The following is a 21,681-nucleotide window of genomic DNA, read 5'->3' as shown; positions in this document are numbered from 1 at the left end:
CAACCGTTGTTAGGTTAGATTACTCGTTGGATATTACTGCATTGTCGGAACTAGAAGCACAAGCATTTTGCTACACTCGCATTAACATCTGCTAACCATGTGTATGTGACAAATAAATGTTGATTTGATTTGATTTGAACTAAAATTAAACTTAATTTACACTGAACGTTTTACAAAAGTAAATCATGCATCTATTTATCTGAAACCCACAGCATTAATGATTCAGAGTTGCTTTGCTAAGAGTGTTGTGCACACAATCCTGCCTATTATTCCCATCTTCTGACAGAAGATCGCATTGTCATACAGATAGATGTAGGATCTTAATTTGATTATTCTTTTGTTGCAGAAAATTTTCCTGCACAGCAGAAAAGCAAACTTGCATTGTATTCAAGGTTTAAAAAGGATCACTAAAGTTTGTAATTTCCACTTAAAATGTAATAATTTGCCTCAATGAAAAATGTATCAACCCCTACAAAAAATGCCCATTAATTAGAAACCACAGAATAATTCACATTTGCTGTTGCTGCACAATTATTTTCCTGCTGTAGCAAACTGGCTCAAATTAAGATCCTGCATCTGTATGTCTTCTTTCAGTGTTCAAACGCATCAACTGTAGTTTATGCATTTTTGTGATCTAAGTTCCCAACAATCCAAAGTAATAAGGTTTATATAGTAGTATATCAAAGTAATCAGACAATCATTTTACAAAACGTTACTTTGACTATACAGTATGCAACTACTTTACTTTAAATAGTACAGTAAAACATTTCAGCTTCTTCCACTACCATAAAAATACTTGGACAGAGATAAAGCAAGCCCCACAACTTTACTTCATGTAAAGTTACCATTTAGTTCTGTGCTATCGCTCTGCTCATACTAAGTTGTGTATTTTACCTGCGGCGCTCCTGGGTCCCGTAGTTGCAGGTTCTGGTGCAGGTGGACCATGAGCTCCAGGCGTAGTGGTCACAGAAGCAGCCCAGGCTGACCGTAACTGAACCCAGGACATGCAGCAGTACCAGGAGACTGTTGGTACGGTCCATGGAGAAGGATGGTCCAGGAACAGCTCACACTCTGGTCAGGACACTTCTGAAAGAACTGGATGGAGAAAGATAAGGAGGTGGAGGAGGAAATAGATTGTTGAGCAGGATTTACATCCAGGCACACTCAATGAAATCCATTGCACTTCATCCCACATGATACCAGAGGTGGGACCAAGTAACTATTATTCGAGTCACAAGCAAGTCTCAAGTCACAAGGTCAGAGTCTCAAGTCGAGTCCCAAGTAGAGTCTCGAGTCAAGTGCAAGTCGTGCATTCTAACAGCAAGCTGAGTCGAGTCACAAGTAAAAATGATCTATACATGCAATGACTTGTTCAACTACAAATCGTTGTCTATTTATTGAGGCTACCAGACAACCCTTTTCATTATTTTGTCTACAAAATGTAATTGATGATGTAATTGTAAAATAGGTTCCTTGTAGCAGTCGCAAGTGCGTGACATCAGCAGAAGGCGAGGCAGGTTGACGTGCTCAGAGTGTATATTTATTTACAGGTCTTAGTGATCCAATGGTGAAAGCTTCATATCATACAAAATATACAAGTAGATTTACCAAATATACATGGGCCCAAAAGAAATAGCCTCTGTATCAAGCTTAACCTGTCCTATCTGAACAGACACAGGTAGAGGGCAAGACTGCACAGTCTCCCCTTGAGAAACCAAATTGAACGTGTCTAACAGGAGCTCAAACAGGTATGAGGTATAAGCACAGGTATAAGCACTTAGCCCCTCCCAGGACCATACAATTACCCAATTGGAAATTACAACCATTAAACTGGTTCTACAATGTAAAAGGCAATTTCCACATCCATTGTTACATTGGTACATTAGACTTCATTATTATTAATGACATTTCATCACAATTCATGCTTGGAACAACAATTTTCTCTTATTCAACATACTAGCCTATTTCTATATGGACTGAGGCACACACGCTCCTATTAGCATAACCAGAATGACAGAGACATAGGACACAGACACGTGGAATTCCGACATAACCTGGGAAATATGAACAAAGAAAACCCATAGAGAATGATAGGGGCCACTAGTGGCCAAAAAGCCGCTTTAGCATGGCCGGTGCCATTGAGGGCTTCCACCCTTCTTCCGCCATTTTAAAGTAGTCTAAGTAGTACATTTGGTAGGGATTCCTGTTGGTTTGAGCTTCAATGGTGCTGTCACAGATGCTATAGTGGCACAGATATAAAGATGAGGGTTCAATCTATGAGGAAACCATACAATGAATTAAATAAACAGAACTTCTAGCTCATGAGTCTTGCGAACCTTCATGTGCACAATAAACATCAAGCCCAGTCAGAGAACATTTTTAAATAAAAATGTATAGTATCAAACATGAAACAGAAATGTCTAAGTGTTACAATAAACAGAACATGGCATAGCTGTGGGAAGTAGGGCTGCTGAGGGTGCTGTGAACCCCCCCCCCCCCCCCATTTTATTTTATTTTTATGTTTTACAAAAGTAGTGCACTGGGCCTTTAATATTCATGTATGTAGCGTGGACATTTTTTAAAATCTGCATACCCCAGCCCCCTCCCCAACCCCCGGGGGGTCAAATAAGAGGGCTGTGTACATTTCACAAGCCAGTCTGTTGCAGTTTTTTTGTTGCAAGGGCGATGCTGCGGCTATTGTCTCTGGCTGCTTGTAGAGTAATCCACAGAAACTCTGTGCCACAAAATGAGTGACAAAACGTTACAATACCAGGCCAGATAATCTTGAGTCTTGAGGCTCCAAGTCCAAGTCAAGTCTCAAGTTATTTTATGTTCTGTCAAGTCGAGTCCCAAGTCGACAAATTTGTGAGTCCAAGTTAGTGCTGAGCGATTAGTGCTTTTTGAGGTTGGTTTGGTTTCGTTTAGATGATTAAAAAATGATCCGTTTTCGTTTTCAATACTTTTTTTTTTTTGCATTATGTGGGTTGAATGCTGATGTTAATCATCATTTATTCACATTCTTTTATTTTAATAAAATATTTGTTTAGTTTGATGACTTCATTATTTCTTTCCAAGTCATCATCTCATAGAGCTGCTGCCTGTGCTGTCTGACAAAATCACTACTTTAGTAGTTCTTCAAAGTAAATAAGGCATACTTTTATGACTGCTGAATACCAACTATCAATCGCTTATATCATGTATTTTCAGGTAGTGATAACTAGCGAAGCAATTGCTTTCTATCCCTCTTGATTGCAAGTTCTCTCTTCTATCCGTCTGCATGTCTGCTCCACAATGACCAGACAAGTAAACTGGCACGCAGTGGATTATGCTCATTATTGTTAATTGCCACGTTTTCTGCGCTAAACTATGTACAATATTGGCCTGTTGTAAAATAAAACTCCCTATTGCATCGCAGAGTTCGGGGCTTGGTCTGATTTATCTCTACAGAAACTGTGCATCCAGGCTCACAGAAGAAAAAAACAACAACTTGGAATTCAAATCATTTAGTCAATTCGTTCATTAAAAAACGAAAATAACAGAAATGTTGGTTAATTGCTCAGCACTAGTCCAAGTCATATGGCTCGAGTCCGCATCTGCTTGATAGTAAATTAGAATGTAGGCATCAAGGGTTAAATTCCTCCTCATATATAATCCATAGTTTTGCAAAACTACGAGGTCTAGATACTGTTCCCTTCCAGATAACAAACAGATTGTCAATACAATTCAAACTAATTCTGACTCACCCCAGTGTTGACTCCTCGGCCACTAGATCCTGAGCTCTGCAAGAGTGTGTGTGCATGTGAGTATGTTTATGTTCAATAGCTTGAGGGGAACTACTTCATATACCCCCCTAAATGATCTCCCAAGGGAATCGGACTGTGAAAACGATTGGTTATTTGACTTGCCTACCTCTTAACCAGGAAACCCCCTTCCTGTAACAGCCACGAACCCAGCCTAGAATATGCACCGAAAAGACTGAAGGCTAAGCAATTTCAACACAAAGTTCAAAGTTCTGTATCTCAAGTCTTCCAAACCATCCTTTCGCAACTCTCCATCCTGTCCTGTTACTGGAAAAAGTGTCTGGAAATGTCAGATTCCGGTAATATGTACCAGCTGTAAGTCCTCTCTACAACTCCTTGTAACCCTTTCCTGCAGTCAATGACTTCAAGCGCCCTCGTTCGCCTCATGGGTGAATGTTATTAAAACCCCCTTAAGGATCACATTTTTTTGTTGACAAAAATCTAGTGTTTCTATGTCAAACAGTTTTGATATATTTCAGTGTTCTGTGATGTATATGAAGTGTAGTATTGGAATGCAACCTTAAAATTGAATACATTTAACTCTCTATATATCTTTAAGCCCATAACCATGCGTGTACTTTTGTTTCAATGTAGATTTGTTTAAGACTACCATCAATCACTTTGTGTGAGACTGATTTAGCCCACTGCAGCAAAAGGTTAACTCTCCCCCTGTTGACACCCCACCCTTTAACATAGTCCTAGAAAGAGTGTCGAAAGAGAGAGGTCATGAATCAGACACTGCATTCCTGTAACACTGATACAAATGAAAAGGGTTTCATGCTGTGATGATTTTCATAGCTCTGTAAGTATCCACAATTTCTCTCCATCATTGCCCACAGGAAAAATACAACACCTTACTATAGAATACTACAGTACTGTAGAATATACTGTAGAACACTATACACACTGTATACACACTGTAGTATCCCTTGATAATGTGTAGTACTTATTACGCATTTTGTAGTATACTGTAGAATACTATAGTAAATACTAGTATTATCCACACAAAAAACACTGAAGTAAACTGTTTTTTTTTAAAACTATAGTATATACAACAGTATTTAATTTGCATATACCTGCCCATTTCCGTCCACCATATCCCAATTTGTGCCACCCATAAGTAAGAAATCTATGTGCCAAGTATAGACCATACTGTATACTGTGTTCCCTACAGGTTATAGAAAGAGCAGAAGCTCTGAACTATCCATTCAGACCCCAGTCCAGCCTACCTACAGGTTATCGAAAATTAGCTCTTTTAGTATTTCTCCAGTAGTTTTAATCAAAGAGAAAGCCTCCACTTCTATGTCAAATATATTAAAACAATATTACTATAGTAAATACTATAGAAATGTCTGCAAAAGCTCTACAGTAAATACTGCAGTACGCTACAGTACAGTCCTCAAAAACACTACAGTAAATACTGCAGTATACTACTGTTTGCAAAACCAACACAGAAAATACTACAGTATATTACAGTCTGCAAAAACACTGCAGTAAATACTACAGTATACTAAAGTACGCAAAAACACTACAGTAAATGGATCTTTCTAGAAACTAGGGTAAGGGTGAGCGTTTATTGTAGTGGACAACTGTTTGGAACTGTTACAAAGTCATTAATTAATCATTTGCAATTTTTGTCATGTGAATATACTAACATACAAAAGGGAAACATAGATAGAGTTGAAGTCAGAGGTTTTAGACCTCCACAAGTCTGATTCATCCTTGGGAGCAATTTCCAAACGCCTGAAGGTACCACGTTCATCTGTAGAAACAATAGTACGCAAGTACAGTGCCTTGCGAAAGTATTCGCCCCCCTTGAACTTTGCGACCTTTTGCCACATTTCAGGCTTCAAACATAAAGATATAAAACTGTATTTTTTTGTGAAGAATCAACAACAAGTGGGACACAATCATGAAGTGGAAAGACATTTATTGGATATTTCAAACTTTTTTAACAAATCAAAAACTGAAAAATTGGGCGTGCAAAATTATTATAAAAAAGCCAGACTACGGTTTGCAACTGCACATGTGGACAAAGCTCATACTTTTTGGAGAAATGTCCTCTGGTCTGATGAAACAAAAATAGAACAGTTTAGCCATAATGCCCATTGTTATGTTTGGAGGAAAAAGGGGAACACCATCCCAACCGTGAAGCACAGCGGTGGCAGCATCATGTTGTGGGGGTGCTTTGCTGCAGGGGGGACTAATGTACTCATAAAATAGATGGCATCATGAGGAAAGAAAATTATGTGGATATATTGAAGCAACATCTCAAGACCTCAGTCAGGAAGTTAAAGCTTGGTCGCAAATGGGTCTTCCAAATGGACAATGACCCCAAGCATACTGCCAAAGTTGTGGAAAATGGCTTAAGGACAACAAAGTCAAGTTATAGGAGTGGCCATCACAAAGTCCTGACCTCAATCCCATAGAAAATTTGTGGGCAGAACTGAAAAAGGGTGTGAGAGCAAGGAGGCCTACAAAACTGACTCAGTTACACCAGCTCTGTCAGGATTAACGGACCAAAATTCACCCAACGTTTGACCCAAGTTAAAAAATGTATAGGCAATGCTACCAAATACTAATTTAGTGTATGTAAACTTCTGACCCACTGTGAATGTGATGAAAGAAATTAAAGCTGAAAACAATAATTTTGTCTACTATTATTCTGACATTTCACATTCTTAAAATAAAGTGGTGATCCTAACTGACCTAAGACATGGAATTTTTAGTAGGATTACATGTCAGGAATTGTGTAAAACGTAGTTTTAATGTATTTGGCTAAGGTGTATGTAAACTTCCGACTTCAACAGTACATTCAATATAATTCATGCTTTGAATCCAAACCTATGTTTAAATCCTCTCATGCTTGGAGTCTTGGCAAAAATCATGTGACATAAAACACTACCTTTCTTTCCTTACATTTATGATACTGTTGTTTGATGTTACATCATATACTAAGCATTTAACAAATGAATTACACATTCAACTTGATCCTATGAAATTTCTGGATTTTGCTGTCAGATTATTTTTTTTGTCTGGAGATCTCGGAAGTGTACTGTAACCTCGTAACATTTTCTATTTCTCTATGCTACGGTGTGAAAACAGTTTTTATGGGCAGACATATCCAAAATAATGTACTGTATGTGATTGCAAAATCCAATGCTTCTAACATAAAGAGGAGCTTTAACATGATTAATAAAACAAAAATCAATACTGTCTTTAATTAAAGGGGTTCTTCAATAATTACTGGATAATAGTTGTTCGATGCCCATTTGATGTCTAGCTGTTCAGCTACATGGGGACATTTTCCCTCAACATCAGCTGATTCACTAAAGGATAAAGAGCTTGTGTGATACCGCCCACAATTTAACAACAGCCAAAGTGTGGGAATGAATGTTGATCTCGAAGATTGACAGAACATTTTGGTGTCCATGTTGTTACGGTGGTCAAGATAATTAGCCTACATCATGTCAACGTTAACTCAAGAATCCTGAGGTAAGATTACGGTTCGTGTACATTTTGATCGAATGTTTTCCGAGTTAAAACGGAACAATCGGGAACGTGAAAACGACCTGTTTGTTCCTTGTTGAATAGAAATCTAAACATTATATAAAACCAAAGCCCCTAGCCCTAGACACTTGTGGAGATCTGAGAGAATTGGACAAGTGTAAGCAATAGCACCAAAATTCCATCAAGCCTATCAGAGGGTAAGGTGGAGCTCTCACCATGTCACCACCCATCAATCTCTCTCAGATCTCCGCAAGTGTCTAGACTGGGCAGTAGGGATTAGGGGTTGTTTCTCGACAGGCCATGGGTATTATGGTAGCTCAGTCAGTCAGCCTGGCACTGTCAAACATGTTTAATACTGTAGCTGTCAAATACTTGCTTCCTCTGTCCTTGGGAGAATCTCAATTTAATTTCCTTGATTCGTTGCATTCTCTCTCCTCGTCTCCTTCTCAAAATTAATTGGATGAGGTCAGAGGTCGCTCCACTCTGACATTCTAGAGGACAAAGGAATGAAGGACAGACTCACTCACTCACTCACTCACTCACACACACACTGCTTGAAGAGTTTACTAATTATAATGATTTTGTTATTATTATTGTCAACGTTTTTGTTGACAGAACCCATTGTATTATATTATTGTATTAAATTATTATATCAACTATTAAAAAATATAGAAATGCTGTTGTTTAATTATTCTGGAATGTTTAGCATGGCTATAAATTATAGATAAGTTGACTAAAGCACAAACAGACCTGGCATGACAAAGAAACAAGCAGTATACATGTTTCATGTGACATTTTGAATGACACCGATGTGTTGCTGTTGCTAGGAGTTATGGTCTCATTGTGCCTACCTAGACTCTTTTTCCTGTAACCACACATGTGAAGCTGCAAGAAAATCATATTTAAATATATGTATATCAAACCATTTTGAAATGTTGACCCTGATGTTACACATTGGCCACTTTATTTATCGAAAGACCCAAATACAACAGTATACTACTATCTGGAAAAATAGTACATGAATTATAGTATATACTACAGTTTTCTTTTACAACAGTATTTATAAATACTACAGTATACTACAGTAAACTACAGTAAACACTACAGTATTCACTGTAGTGTTTTTGCGGACTTTTGTCCACAAAAACACTACACTGAAGAGTACAATAAAGTCCTCAAAAATGCTACAGTAAATAATATACTATTTACAGTACCTTCAGAAAGTATTCACACCCCTCAACTTTTTCCACATTTTGTTGTTACAAAATGGGATAAAAATCGATTTGTCATTTTTTTTTGTCAACAATGTTCACAAGATTCTACTTTGACCTTATGGGGTATTGTGTCTAGGCCAGTGACATAACATCTCAATTGAATCAATTTTAAATTCAGGCTGTCAAGGGGTGTGAATACTTTCTGAAGACACTGTAAACCATAGTATTCTACAGTATTTTTTTTAGATGGGTGTATCCTCTCAGTGGGCATCAAGTATTGGCTCTGAATCCAAACATCAAGACACTACAGATCAGAGCCACTGTATAAACCAGACAAAAACTCTTATTTCTATACAAAAAGTTTATTCACATTATAAAATGGCCTATACATACTATCATTCATAGAATAATCTATAGCGCAACATCTATACACTACAAACACTACTTTGAGCAATATTCATGCTGTACTCTTTCTGCCAAGACATACAAAATAAATAGATCTTCAGATCATCTAAATAAAAAATGATTCAAAGAAAGTTTCATACAAAACAGAATTTTGACCATTGTTTATATATTGTAATTACATTCATTGACAAATGGCTTTTAGGAGTAACATTGCAAAGCCCTTCTGATGGAAAATGTACGTTGGAGACCGATTTCCTGTTCATTGAAGACTGCAAAAGAAGCATTGCACAGTGAAATAAATACAATGACATTCTGACGAAGGTCTGAAGGCAGAGTTTAGGCGAAGCCGTCTACCAACATACTGAATCTCTTATGTCATCAGCTATGGCACATCTGTTTGGGCTTGCCTATAGACCTATAAAGGTTCTCCTTTTCTACAAAGGGAGATGGCTTGAATAACATAATAGCAAAATATGCATAACATCGTTATCCTTTGAATAGCTTTTTCTACAGAGAATCCTATTCAAAAGTAAAGTGACTGATCAGCATAAGATTTAAAAAAAATATATAATTTCCTAAATGGCAGTAATAAGTTGGAAAATATGTAAGAGGTTGGGTAGGGTTGTTGTGTTCCCCTTGCTGCTGCCTGCAGGACCTATCAGGCACTCAGCTGGACACCAGGCAGCAGAACCCAGAGAAGCGCCTCTTCCTCTGCCTGACCAGCGGATATGGAGTGAGATTCAGCAGACTGCTGTCATCTAGACAGAACACAGACAGTGAAACCTGAGCACAGTGCAGTGCAGCGCCTTCAATATTGTGTATTTTTTTATGATTTAACCCACTCATTGTCACACCCTTATCTGTTTCACCGGCCTTGTGGTTGTCTCCACCCCACACCAGGTGTCTCCCATTTTCCCCATTATCCGCTACGTATTTCTGTTTGTCTGTTCGTCTCGTCTTGTTAGGTCATACCAGCATGTTTCCCGTTTTCCCTGTTCTCAAGTTTTAGTCTTCTAGTCTTCCCAGTTCTGACCTTTCTGCCTGTCCTGACCCTGAGCCTGCCTGCCGTCCTGTACCTGCCTGACTCGTACCTGCTTTACGATCCACTGCCTGCCGTCCTGAACCACTGCCTGCCATCCTGTACCTGCCTGACTCTAACCTGCTTTACGAACCACTGCCTGCCGTCCTGTACCTGCCTGACTCGGACCTGCTTTACGAACCACTGCCTGCCCTCGACCTGGCTTTTGCCTGTCCCTTTTTGTTATAATAAATATTCTGAGAATAGTACTATCCGCCTCCTGTGTCTGCATCTGGGTCTTATCCTGAGTCGTGATACTCATACCGTATAAATGCTACTTACCTTGGGTTTTCAGTGGTAAAGGCATGGTCTCCCTGAGTTTGCTGAGTAGGTTTCTCATCTCTCGCATGTCCCTAGGGAGACAGGGGGAATCATGGTTAAATCCATTTAGGGGAGAGTGGGGTATGTTGAGCTAATGGGGAACAACACTCTTAACTGTCAAGCTACCTGCTGATAAACATTATTAAAGTCACCAGTGTTCAATGACTCTATAGGCCAGTAGTCTCTAAGGTGCAGGGTAGAGTACCGGGTGGTAGCTGGCTAGAACAGTGACTAAGGTTCAGGGCAGGGTACTGGGCGGAGGCCGGCTAGTGGTGACTGTTTAAGAGTCTGATGGCCTGGAGATAGAAGCTGTTTTTCAGTCTCTCACTCCCATCTTTGATGCGCCTGTACCGTCTTTGCCTTTTAGATGGTAGTGGGGTGAACAGGCTGTGGCTCGGGTGGCTGAGATCCTTGATGATATTCAAAATCAAATCAAATTGTATTTGTCACATGCGCCGAATACAAAATGTGTAGACCTTACAGTGAAAGGCTTACTTACAAGCCCTTAATCAACAATGTTGTTTCAAGAAAAAAAAAGTGTTAAGAAAGTATTTACTAAAATAAACTGAGGAAAAAATAAAATACAAAAATAAATACAAAAAAATAAATAAGAAAAATTGAAAAATAACATAATTAAGGGGCAACAATAAAATAACAGTAGCGAGGCTATATACAGGGGGTACCGGTACAGAGTCAATGTGCGGGGGCACCGGTTAGTCAAGGTAATTGAGGTAATATGTACATGTAGGTAGAGGTAAAGTGACAATGCATGGATAATAAACAGAGAGTAGCAGCAGCGTAAAAATGTGTGCGTGTGTGGGGAGGGGGCCTGTTCGGGAGTCTTACGGCTTGGGGGGTAGAAGCTGTAAAGAAGCCTTTTGGACCTAGACTTGGCGCTCCTGTACCGTTTGCTGTGTGGTAGCTGAGACAACAGTCTATGATTAGGCAGGAATCTTGGCCGCAGTGATGTACTGGGCCGTACACATTTGCGGTGCGGTTGGAGGCCTTGCGGTTGGAGGCCATTTGGAAAACGTGACCACCCTAACCATAATCCTGTGGGTTGAGATTAGAGTTTGCCTGCCTGCGTCTGTGTCTGTCTGAGTCTTTCACCAATTTACCCATTGCAGGTTTATCACCAATTTTTTTATCACATTGAATGCATTATGCATCAATAGCGCACATCTTTTTGCAAAAGCATCACAGACTAAAGCTCATCAATGATATAATGTTGACTATGATGTCCAATCTGTTGATAATCCTCTTTATGTATGGCCTATACTCATGTGACCTGGGCATTCTCACTACGAGAGACCATGAGTGTATTAGCATTTTGCATTATACTGTACCTCTCTATGTTTTCAATATCGGTGCACACCAGCCAGGACTCATGTTGGTAGTCTACAGGTGAGGAGGAGTGCTCCTCCAGAATGGGCACATCAGAGCTCTCATCCATCTTGAAGTCCAACCTGGGCTCTGGGTATGAATCTTTTCCTGTGAGAGGGATTTACATATGATCAACATATAACACTGGGTAACCTGTGAATAGCTTGTGAATGTCTGAACTGCATGTCTAAATGTTCAAATGCTTTGTCTGAGATATAAGAAAACTATGGAATTTGGCTTTGATGTCTTCATGTGTGCCATACTACAGTAGCTACATCTTATTTCATTGTGAGAAGATACACTGCTCTTTATCTTGGTATGACACTGAACATTTTACTATGGACTACCCTGCCCTCTGCTGGTTGAGATTGGTATAGCACCTTTCCTGTGGAGCTGCAGCACTCCCAGTAGACACATGGACTTGAGCATCTCCGTGATGAACATCTCCAGGCAGCACTGCAGCTGAATGAAGAGCCGGCAGATCTCTGGGTGGATCTCCCCATCCTCTGGCCTAAAGCACATATACACAGTTGGAGAATAGGTGTCTCACTGCCAACACCAGCCCGCGAGTTAATTATTTTGTCCCCCCAAAGTTTTTAGAAAATAAATACTATATATTTATATATTTATATACATACACACACACACACACACATATTTACATATATTATTAGAAAATAAATACTATATATATGTATGTATGTATGTATGTATGTATGTATGTATGTATGTATACACACACACACACACACACCTACACACACACAGTACCAGCCAATAGTTTGGACACACATACTTAGTCAAGGGTTTTTATTTATTATTACTATTTTCTACATTGTAGAATAATAGTGATGGCATCAAAACTATGAAATAACACATGACATCATGTAGTAACCAAATAAGTGTTAAACCTAGGACCATGCCCTAGGACCATGCCTCAGGACTACCAGGCATGATGACTCCTTGCTGTCCCCAGTCCACCTGGCCGTGCTGCTGCTCCAGTTTCAACTGTTCTGTCTGTGATTATTTATTTTTTTTGACCATGCTGGTAGTTTATGAACATTTGAACATCTTGGCCATGTTCTGTTATAATCTCCACCCGGCACAGCCATAAGAGGACTGGCCACCCCTCATAGCCTGGTTCCTCTCTAGGTTTCCTCCTAGGTTTTGGCCTTTCTAGGGAGTTTTTCCTAGCCACCGTGCTTCTACACCAGCATTGCTTGCTGTTTGGGGTTTTAGGCTGGGTTTCTGTACAGCACTTTGAGTTATCAGCTGATGTACGAAGGGCTATATTAATACATTTTATTTGATTTGAAACAAATCCAAATATATTTTATATTCTTCAAAGTAGCCTCCCGTTGCCTCGATGACAGTTTTGCAAACTCTTGGCATTCTCTCAACCAGCTTCGTGAGGAATGCTTTTCCAACAGTCTTGAAGGAGTTCCCACATATGCTGAGCACTTGTTTGGATGCTTTTCCTTCACTCTGCGGTCCAACTCATCCCAAACCATCTCAATTAGGTTGAGGTTGGGTGATTGTGGAGGCCAGGTCATCTGATGCATTACTCCATCACTCTCCTTGGTCAAATAGCCCTTACACAGCCTGGTGGTGTGTTTTGGGTCATTGTCCTGTTGAAAAAACAATTATTATCCCACTAAGCGCAAACCAAACAGGATGGCTTATCGCTGCAAAATGTTGTGGTTGCCATGCTGGTTAAGTGTGTTTTCAACAGCAATGCACCCCCACGCCATTACACCTCCAGCATCTCCAGCAAGGCCACTATCTAGAAGTCGCATCTTCACTGTTGACGTCGAGACCGGTATTTTGCGGGTACTATTTAATGAAGTTGCCAGTTGAGGACTTGTGAGGCGTCTGTTTCTCAAACTAGAAACTAATGTACTTGTCCTCTTGCTCAGTTGTGCACAGGGGCCTCCCACTCCTATTTCTGTTCTGGTTGGAGCCAGTTTGCGCTTTTCTGTGAAGGGAGTAGTACACAGCGCTGTATGAGATCTTCAGTTTCTTGGCAATTTCTCGCATGGAATAGCCTTCATTTCTCAGAACAAGAATAGACTGACGTGTTTCAGAAGAAAGTTGTTTGTTTCTGGCCGTTTTGAGCCTGTAATCGAACCCAGAAATGTTGATGCTCCAGATACTCAACTAATCTAAAGAAGGCTAGTTTTATTGCTTCTTTAAATCAGCACAACAGTTTTCAGCTGTGCTAACATAATTGCAAAAGGGTTTTCTAATGATCAATTAGCCTTTTAAAATGATAAAATTAGAATTAGCTAACACAACGTGCCATTGGAACACAGGAGTGATGGTTGCTGATAATGGGCCTCTGTACGTCTACGTAGAGATTCCATTAAAAATCAGCCATTTCCAGCTACAATAGTCATTTACAACATGAACAATGTCTACACTCTATTTCTGATTAAGTTGATGTTATTTTAATGGACCAAAAACAACTTTTCTTTCAAAAACAAGGACGTTTCTAAGTGCCCCAAACTTTTGATCGGTAGTGTATACATATATATACAGTACCAGTCAAATATTTGGAGACACCTACTCATTCAAGGGTTTTTCTTTATTTTTGACTATTATCTACATTGTAGAATAATAGTGAAGACATCAAAACTAAGAAATAACACACATGGAGTCATGTAGTGACTTAAAGAAGTGCTAAACACTTTTTCAGACTACCTATGAGAAAGCATCCGCTTGACAACCCATCTACAAGGAACTCAGAAGTGACCCCTCTTCCCAATTTCAGAACACTATCTTTACTGTCCTAGGTGGGTATTTAAGTTCTGGTCAGATAACCAAAAAAGTATCTGTTTGGCTATTCAACACCCTAAAATTGCCACTTTCTATACTTTGCCAAAATTACACTAAAATGTTACAAAACCTCCAGGGCGCCCTTTAGCGGGCATTGATGCAGTAACAGCCCCTTTATGGACTATTTTATTAGACCGCTCATAGTACAGCTCCACTCCTTTGTAAAGGACACCAGCAGTATGATCTCTATTATTGAATCTCTTGATCCTCTCCCTGAGAATACTTTGATAGTTACTTTGATGTTGAGTCATTATACACTAATATTCCACACGAGGGCGGTATTGAGGCCATATAACATTTTCTTCTGCAACGTGACCCTACTGAACTACCTACCAGTCCATGCATTATAACATTGGCTGAAATGGTACTCACACACAACTATTTCATGTTTCTAAAGTATTTATTTATTCAGATTCAGACGAAGGGTACTGCTATGGGATCCCTTATGGATCCTAACTATGCTCATTTGTATGTGGGTTACATGGATAAACAGTAAATTCTCAATCCTCTCAAAAAAAAATGATTGCCTAACTATATTATTTAGAAACGGTACATTGATGATATTTTTGTTCTATGGAGGAGTGATGCAAAACAGCTCAAGGCATTACATGCTTTTCTTAACTCTTGTTCTGAGCACCTGAGATTTACTATGCAATCTGACACACCTCAAATCATTTTCCTTAATCTTCTGATTTTGTGTGTGGATAATGTTCTATACACTGATCTTTACAGGAAACCTACTGATCGTAACAGTTTGCTGAGGGCTGATAGTTGTCACCCGCTTCCCTTGAAAAACAGTTTGCCCTACAACCAATTCTTTCCAATCAAAATAATTTGCAAAGAAAATTCAAGGAGAGGGGGTAAAAAATTGTCATATTAATACTGCCATTGAGAAAATGCTAAACAAATCGAGACATGATCTCTTTCAAGGACAGTCTCGCAAAAAGAAGCATTATTGTGTTCTTACTGCCCACTATTCAAAGTTCTCTGAACAAATTAAGGGAATCGTTCAAAAATTGGCACGTTCAAAGATCCGATGACAGTATCGGTAATGTTTTCCGACCCTCCCATGGTCGTATTCTAGCGGGGCGGGAATCTCAGATCAATTGGTCAACTCCGATTTACCACCCCAAAATACCGCTGCACAACGTCTAGTTGCACCTTTACCGGATGGAAACTATAAGTGTAATGGCTGTGCTCAATGCAATGACACTTACAAATGTAGATCCTTCAAACACCCCCTAACAGGGAAACAGATCATCAAAGCTGTTATCACGTGCTCCACTAGGGCAGTTATTTATCTTATAACTTGTCCTTGTGGTAAAAATGATGTGGGTAATACGAAGCGCGAATTAAAAGTATGAATGTCAGAGAATTGTAGGTGCAAAAACTCGACGTACCCAGTTGCGGCCCACTTTTTGGAAGCGAACCACTCTATTTTGTCCCTAAGTTATATCGGCATCGAACACATCACCCTCCCTAGGAGAGGGGGTGACCTTGACAATATATTCTTAAAACGAGAAGCTGCTTGGATCTTTAATTTAAATACTTTTGCCCCGTTCGGTATCAACGTAGACTTTGATCTGAAGCCATTCTTGTGATCACTGTGATTTTGCTATTCATTGTAAATGTTTGTAGGCCCATGTAGCCAAATTGTATCTATGATCGTATCTTGTAGTTGTCACTTTATTAGACTAAGCAGAGGTGATTTGATGATGTTGAAATGTTTAAGTTGAAATGACTTGCGGTAACTCTGTGTTTCTAAATCAATAGTTTAGTGATTCAAAAATATCGGAAACATGAACTTGCTTAACCATGCTATAGGTCATGTAACAGAGGTTGCTATCCGGTTTTGTGGTAAAACAAAGGTGTGTGTGAATTTATCCTGGTACTGTGTATTCTTATTGTCTCGGCCTCTTATATATCTCGGTCGCAATGCATATGAACTAACAGGTTATAGAGCAAACAACGCAATTATCACAACGCATACTAGGTTGTAATATTGCTTCTTTTTTTTTGCTTCCCCAGTGATTTTATACAAGCACCGCTACTGATTAGAAGAAAATTAATCCACGAATACGATACGTTTTACATGTATCTTAAATTAGGGAGGGCAAACCCGTTTTGGTGATTTCTCATATATCATCAAAATGAATAAATCATAGTACGATTTTTTTATTACCTGATTAATTAGCCTACAATACCATTGGAAAATAATGTTGAAAGTTAAATTTATATTCCTATACATGGAAATGTCAACATTAATTTCCGGGTAATTAACTGTTGAACTGTGACTGATTTTTATGATATAGCAGAAATCACCCCCAAAATATTTTTCCAAGGCATCGGGTAAAAGTAAATTAATCCACTAATACGAATATATAATTTTACATAATATCATAAATGACGCGTTTTAATGAATTTAATTATATAATAGGGGTATTGAAGGCCATTCAAAACAGTGTGGGAGATGATCCAGGAAGTAGGCGGGACTTTCATACCATGTAGCAAGCTGTTATCTCGAATAGCGCGCCTTAAAATGACATACACTAGCACCAGTGTAGTTCCAGTGGACAGTTCCAGTGACAATTGAATTGATGAAACTGTATCCGTATATCGTAGATTCCTTACCCAGATCCAGATATCACGGTGAGGTTCTGATGGGCAGCTTGGGCCATGGTACATCCTTTGGTCCTGGTGCGGTGCAGCGCCTCGCGTAAAGAGGGACAATCGGCCGAAATCTCCCCAATAGTGATGACCTGTTCTCGGTACAGCGCCACGAGAGTGTTGAAATCTTGGACTGTCTGAGAAGCAACATGGACAAATAACCCCTTTCAGCAAGTCAACGCATAGCACCATACATTTTCAAGGGAGATTGGAGCTACAAGATTATTGCATACGCAAGTGGACACGCAGTAGATCAATGTTATGACTGCCACCCGACCCGTATAGGCCACATAGCCAATTGCACCTCACTAATCATAATATAGCCTATACTTGAATAATAACAATATTGCGCTACATAATATAGCCTATTCATATAGACTATATATAGGCTTCCTAATTGAGGCACATTGGTGTAATATTACACCAGCTCTCCTTGTGGCATGCCCTTGTGAGTGCAACAGACATTATTTTGTGTATCACACCTTAAAGCGCTAAAACACAAAGGACAGTCTTATATAAATCGCTTTATGGTACCTGGACTCACATTTACGACTTAGTTGGCAGAAAAATGTGGCTTGGTAAGAAATGTGTCTCTGCGCATTTTAATTTGTCTTTGTGGTTTAATAGAACACGTGATTTTCATGGGGGAAATATATAGGTTACAATGTGTCTGCTGTTATACTAGTATGCCAGCGATGACTCCATAGTTATTACGACTAACGAGGGAACGATAGATCATAACTTACCATCCTACATTCGCCTACGGCCCGCTGGGCTTTCCGCGTGCTCTCGGTGCTCTCCCGGCGTTCGGGGTCCCTCTGCAGTGGTTTGCTGAGCTGAAAAATGTTCGCTGCGGATCTGGGGCGGTTCTTGCGCCCGTTCGGAGCAGAACACATGCATACACAGCCACTGATAAAACCCAGCGGACAGCCTATCTATAATATCCCCCGAGGTCGCAGCTGAGGTGGAGGCTCTTGTCGATGTTCCTACAGGGTCTAAAATGTTCAGCTTGCAGGATGAGTGCGAGTAGCGGACGGCTTCTCGCAGCTCCCTCTCTGCAGCTCTCCCCTCAGCGGCTAGACGAGTCACCTTCACCCTGCAGAAGGCCAACTGTGGCTGAATGTGGTCTTCCGTTGTGCGTGAGAGGCGAATACACTCGGAGCCTGCCATTCGTCACTGCTCCGTCATTGGAGGCATCGACGACTCCAAAACATGCGAGTCTGTCACAGGAAAACGTGAGTAGACGTAAATACCTCAAAATATTACTCGTATCTGGCAGGAGTAAGAGCACACTCAAAGGCCAGTAGTAATATGCTCAAAGTAGGCTCTCATGAGTTTACATGCACATCGAAGCCTCCCCGACTGATGTCTGAGATCGATAGGCCTACATGTGGATGATTATAAATATATAGGCCTAGGCTACTTTACAAGCAAACCAAAATATTATTGTCACCACAAATGCAAACCAATGAAAACTGTAAACTTGACAGGTAACTTGCCAGAGATTTGGCAATTTGTTATGTAAAATTGGTATAATATGTCTGGTAATACACTGAATGACACAATATTTACAATGAGTTCCTGGAACACACAAAATTGCAAAAAATACTAAAGCACTTAAAATATGCCTATTATGTCTCGGTGCAAAGCTATTTCTCAACCAGATTTTTTTGAACAATCATAGTTTTTGTTATTTCACATTCACTTCTATAACACTTCTATCGCACTTCTATCCCTCATAAAACAATTGTGGATTTGACAGTGAAAAGATTGATGTTAAAACATGCTCAACTGTCACAAAATATAAAATAGGCCTATCTACACAAATGCTTCATGTGAGAACTTTTTAAATATGTCCTATAGAAATGCATCCCAAAAAAAGAATAGAAACACATTTCAGGCGTGCTCTTGATTCCAGTAACATATGGTGACAGGGGAGTTACCTGGCAGTAGGCACTAATAAACACAATGTAGAATACTACATCACCCAGAAAGTACCCAATTGTCATACTTTGGTAAAAGTAAAGATACCGTAATAGAAAATGACTCAAGTAAAAGTCACTCAGTAAAATATACTTAAGTATCAAAAGTAAATGAAATTGCTAAAATATACTTAAGTATCAAAAGTAAAAGTATGAATAATTTCAAATGACTTATATTATGCAAAGCATACCGCATTTTTTAAAATTGTTTTTCCAATTTTACGGATAGCCAGGGGTACACTCCAACACTCAGACATGATTTACAAATGAAGCATTTGTGTTTAGTCAGTCCGCCAGATCAGAGGCAGTAGGGATGACCAGAGTTGTTCTCTTGATAAGAATGTGTATTGGACCATTTTCTGTCCTGCTAAGCACTCAAAATGTAGCAAGTACTTTTGTGTGTCAGGGAAAATGTACGGAGTAAAAATTACATTATTTTCTATTTAAATTGAACCTTTATTTAACAAATTCTTATTTACAATGACGGCCTACCCCGGCCAAGCCCGGACGACGCTGGGCCAATTGTGCGCCACTCTATGTGACTCCCAATCACGTCCGGATGTGATGCAGCATAGATTCGATCCAGGGACTCTTACACTGAGATGCAGTGCCTTAGACCACTGTGCCACTCGGGAGCCAAAATGAAGAATGTAGTGAAGTAAAAATTTGTCAAAAATAGAAATAGTAGAATACTGATACCTAAAAAAAATACATAAATACTTTACACCACTGACTGCAAGCAATACACAATATACCTCACCCCAAAATATGCTGAAATGTTTTCGGCAGTTGGTAAGAGGACATTTAGCACAGTTAGCTTTTTAAAAGTTGTGCTTCCGTGATTGGTAGACCTTTGGGAAGAAAGTCTTAGCTGACTGGTTAAGCTCTGAAAGCAAAAGGCAATTTAAACACATTTTTGTTAAAACTCTCATCAAAGAGCATCTATACCATTTACAAGTATGGATAAAACAGCTAGTCATTATCAATAAGTGAACCATTGGGAGGAGTATGCACCATAAATTCACACCGTAGCCCACTTCTCTGGAAAAGTGTGTGTGGGATGAGGGTGCGGGATAAGGGACATGTGGTGTTGGCAGGCCTGTTCTTGGCCAGCATGTGGAGGCAGGACTTACAGAAGATGTGGGGGTTGCAGCTATAGGGGCTTAAGTAGCCTTCTAGGTACCTTAGGTACTTAAGTAGACATCTAGGTACCTTAGGTACTTAAGTAGACATCTAGGTACTTTAGGTACTTAAGTAGACATCTAGGTACTTTAGGTACTTAAGTAGACATCTAGGTACTCTTATATGTTGTCACTGATCATTTGGACAAATAATGATTTCGCAGGTGCTCGCATCGTTTTAATTTTGGAAGGGGAGGGGACATTAACATCTCTTTGTTCCCTTTGCACATGATGTTCACGTAAGATATGAGAGCACTCCAATCAGTCTGTCGAGTGTCATTGTGAGAGAACACTCAGAGGCAATAGAGAGTCTTTCGTTTTGGGCAGAACTGAGGGCTTTTTGACATGCACTAGGCCCCCCAATTAAAATACCAATATCACAGAGACAGTCTGCAAACCATGAAGAGAGTGGTTTGTGGAAGGGCTTGAGTTTAACAGCAATCAACCAAAACAAATTGAACTCCTCTTGGAACAAGAATAGCGACTTTATCAAAACACAAAAATCAACCGCTAGTACAGACCCTTACCGTTGCTTAACATGTTTTTCATTGGTATGTGCAGTGCAAGTGTGTGTATCGCGCACCATAGCAGGGCACATTTATACTACAGATTATAAATGAGCACCAAATACAGTGCAAGCCCTGCACCAATAAAGCAGTGAGACAAACCTCAGAAGAAACCCTTCACGGCCACCGGCTGAAGAGCCTTACAGCAGCCACGTATGATGACTTGAACCTGGGTACCTCCACAAGAGAAGGCGTTGCTCTTTTCTACGGGTCAGTCAGACTAGAACCAGAGTAGTACCTGTAGACCACACTGTACAGTAGTGTAAGTGTCTCTCAATGGATAACACTATAGCTCCTGTGTGGCTCAGTTGGTAGAGCATGGTGCTTGCAATGTCAGGGTTGTGGGTTTGATTCCCACGGGGGACCAGTATGAAAAAAAAAAATGGAGAAGAAAATGTATGCACTCTACTGTAAGTCGCTCTGGATAAGAATGACTAAAATGTTACGTAAATGTAGGTCCACATTGGCCATTGTTACACGCTTAGCTGATGGGCGACATTATCAAAGACGAATGTGTAACTTTGCCCCTTTCCAGACACGGTCAAAGCAAAGTCAGGAAATGTGTGCTTGTTGTAAACAGTGTCCAAAAAAAGGACTCCACTGTGGTCTTCTAGTCAGCTCAACAAAATGGTCAAAAATAACCTCACAAAAGTGCAAAATACTAAACAAACTAACCTGTATGAATGTTTAATTTACCATTACACACACATAACACCATTATTCTGTCTTTCTTACCGGC

The 21,681-nt window shown here is 39.7% G+C and overlaps 1 protein-coding gene across 2 annotated transcripts in view; it reads right to left on the bottom strand.

Moving 5' to 3' along the window:
* c6 (complement C6) overlaps positions 1–18,227 on the bottom strand; it is a 34,504-nt gene extending 16,277 nt beyond the window's left edge. Inside the window, exons 1-5 of one of the 2 annotated variants that reach the window (XM_021590212.2) lie at positions 17,960–18,227; positions 17,178–17,350; positions 12,092–12,222; positions 11,631–11,819; positions 895–991 (exon numbers count right to left, since the gene is read on the bottom strand). In XM_021590212.2, the coding sequence (XP_021445887.1) occupies positions 895–991; positions 11,631–11,819; positions 12,092–12,222; positions 17,178–17,350; positions 17,960–18,109 (740 nt within the window). In that variant the 5' untranslated portion in view covers positions 18,110–18,227. 2 annotated transcript variants of the gene reach the window in all.
* Between the last annotated feature and the right edge of the window lie 3,454 nt (positions 18,228–21,681).

The sequence above is a fragment of the Oncorhynchus mykiss genome, chromosome Y (assembly GCF_013265735.2).
Source record: "Oncorhynchus mykiss isolate Arlee chromosome Y, USDA_OmykA_1.1, whole genome shotgun sequence".
NCBI classification, from domain to species: Eukaryota; Metazoa; Chordata; class Actinopteri; order Salmoniformes; family Salmonidae; genus Oncorhynchus; species Oncorhynchus mykiss.
Note: the sequence above shows the minus strand (reverse complement) of the source record. Positions and strands in the feature narration are given on the sequence as shown.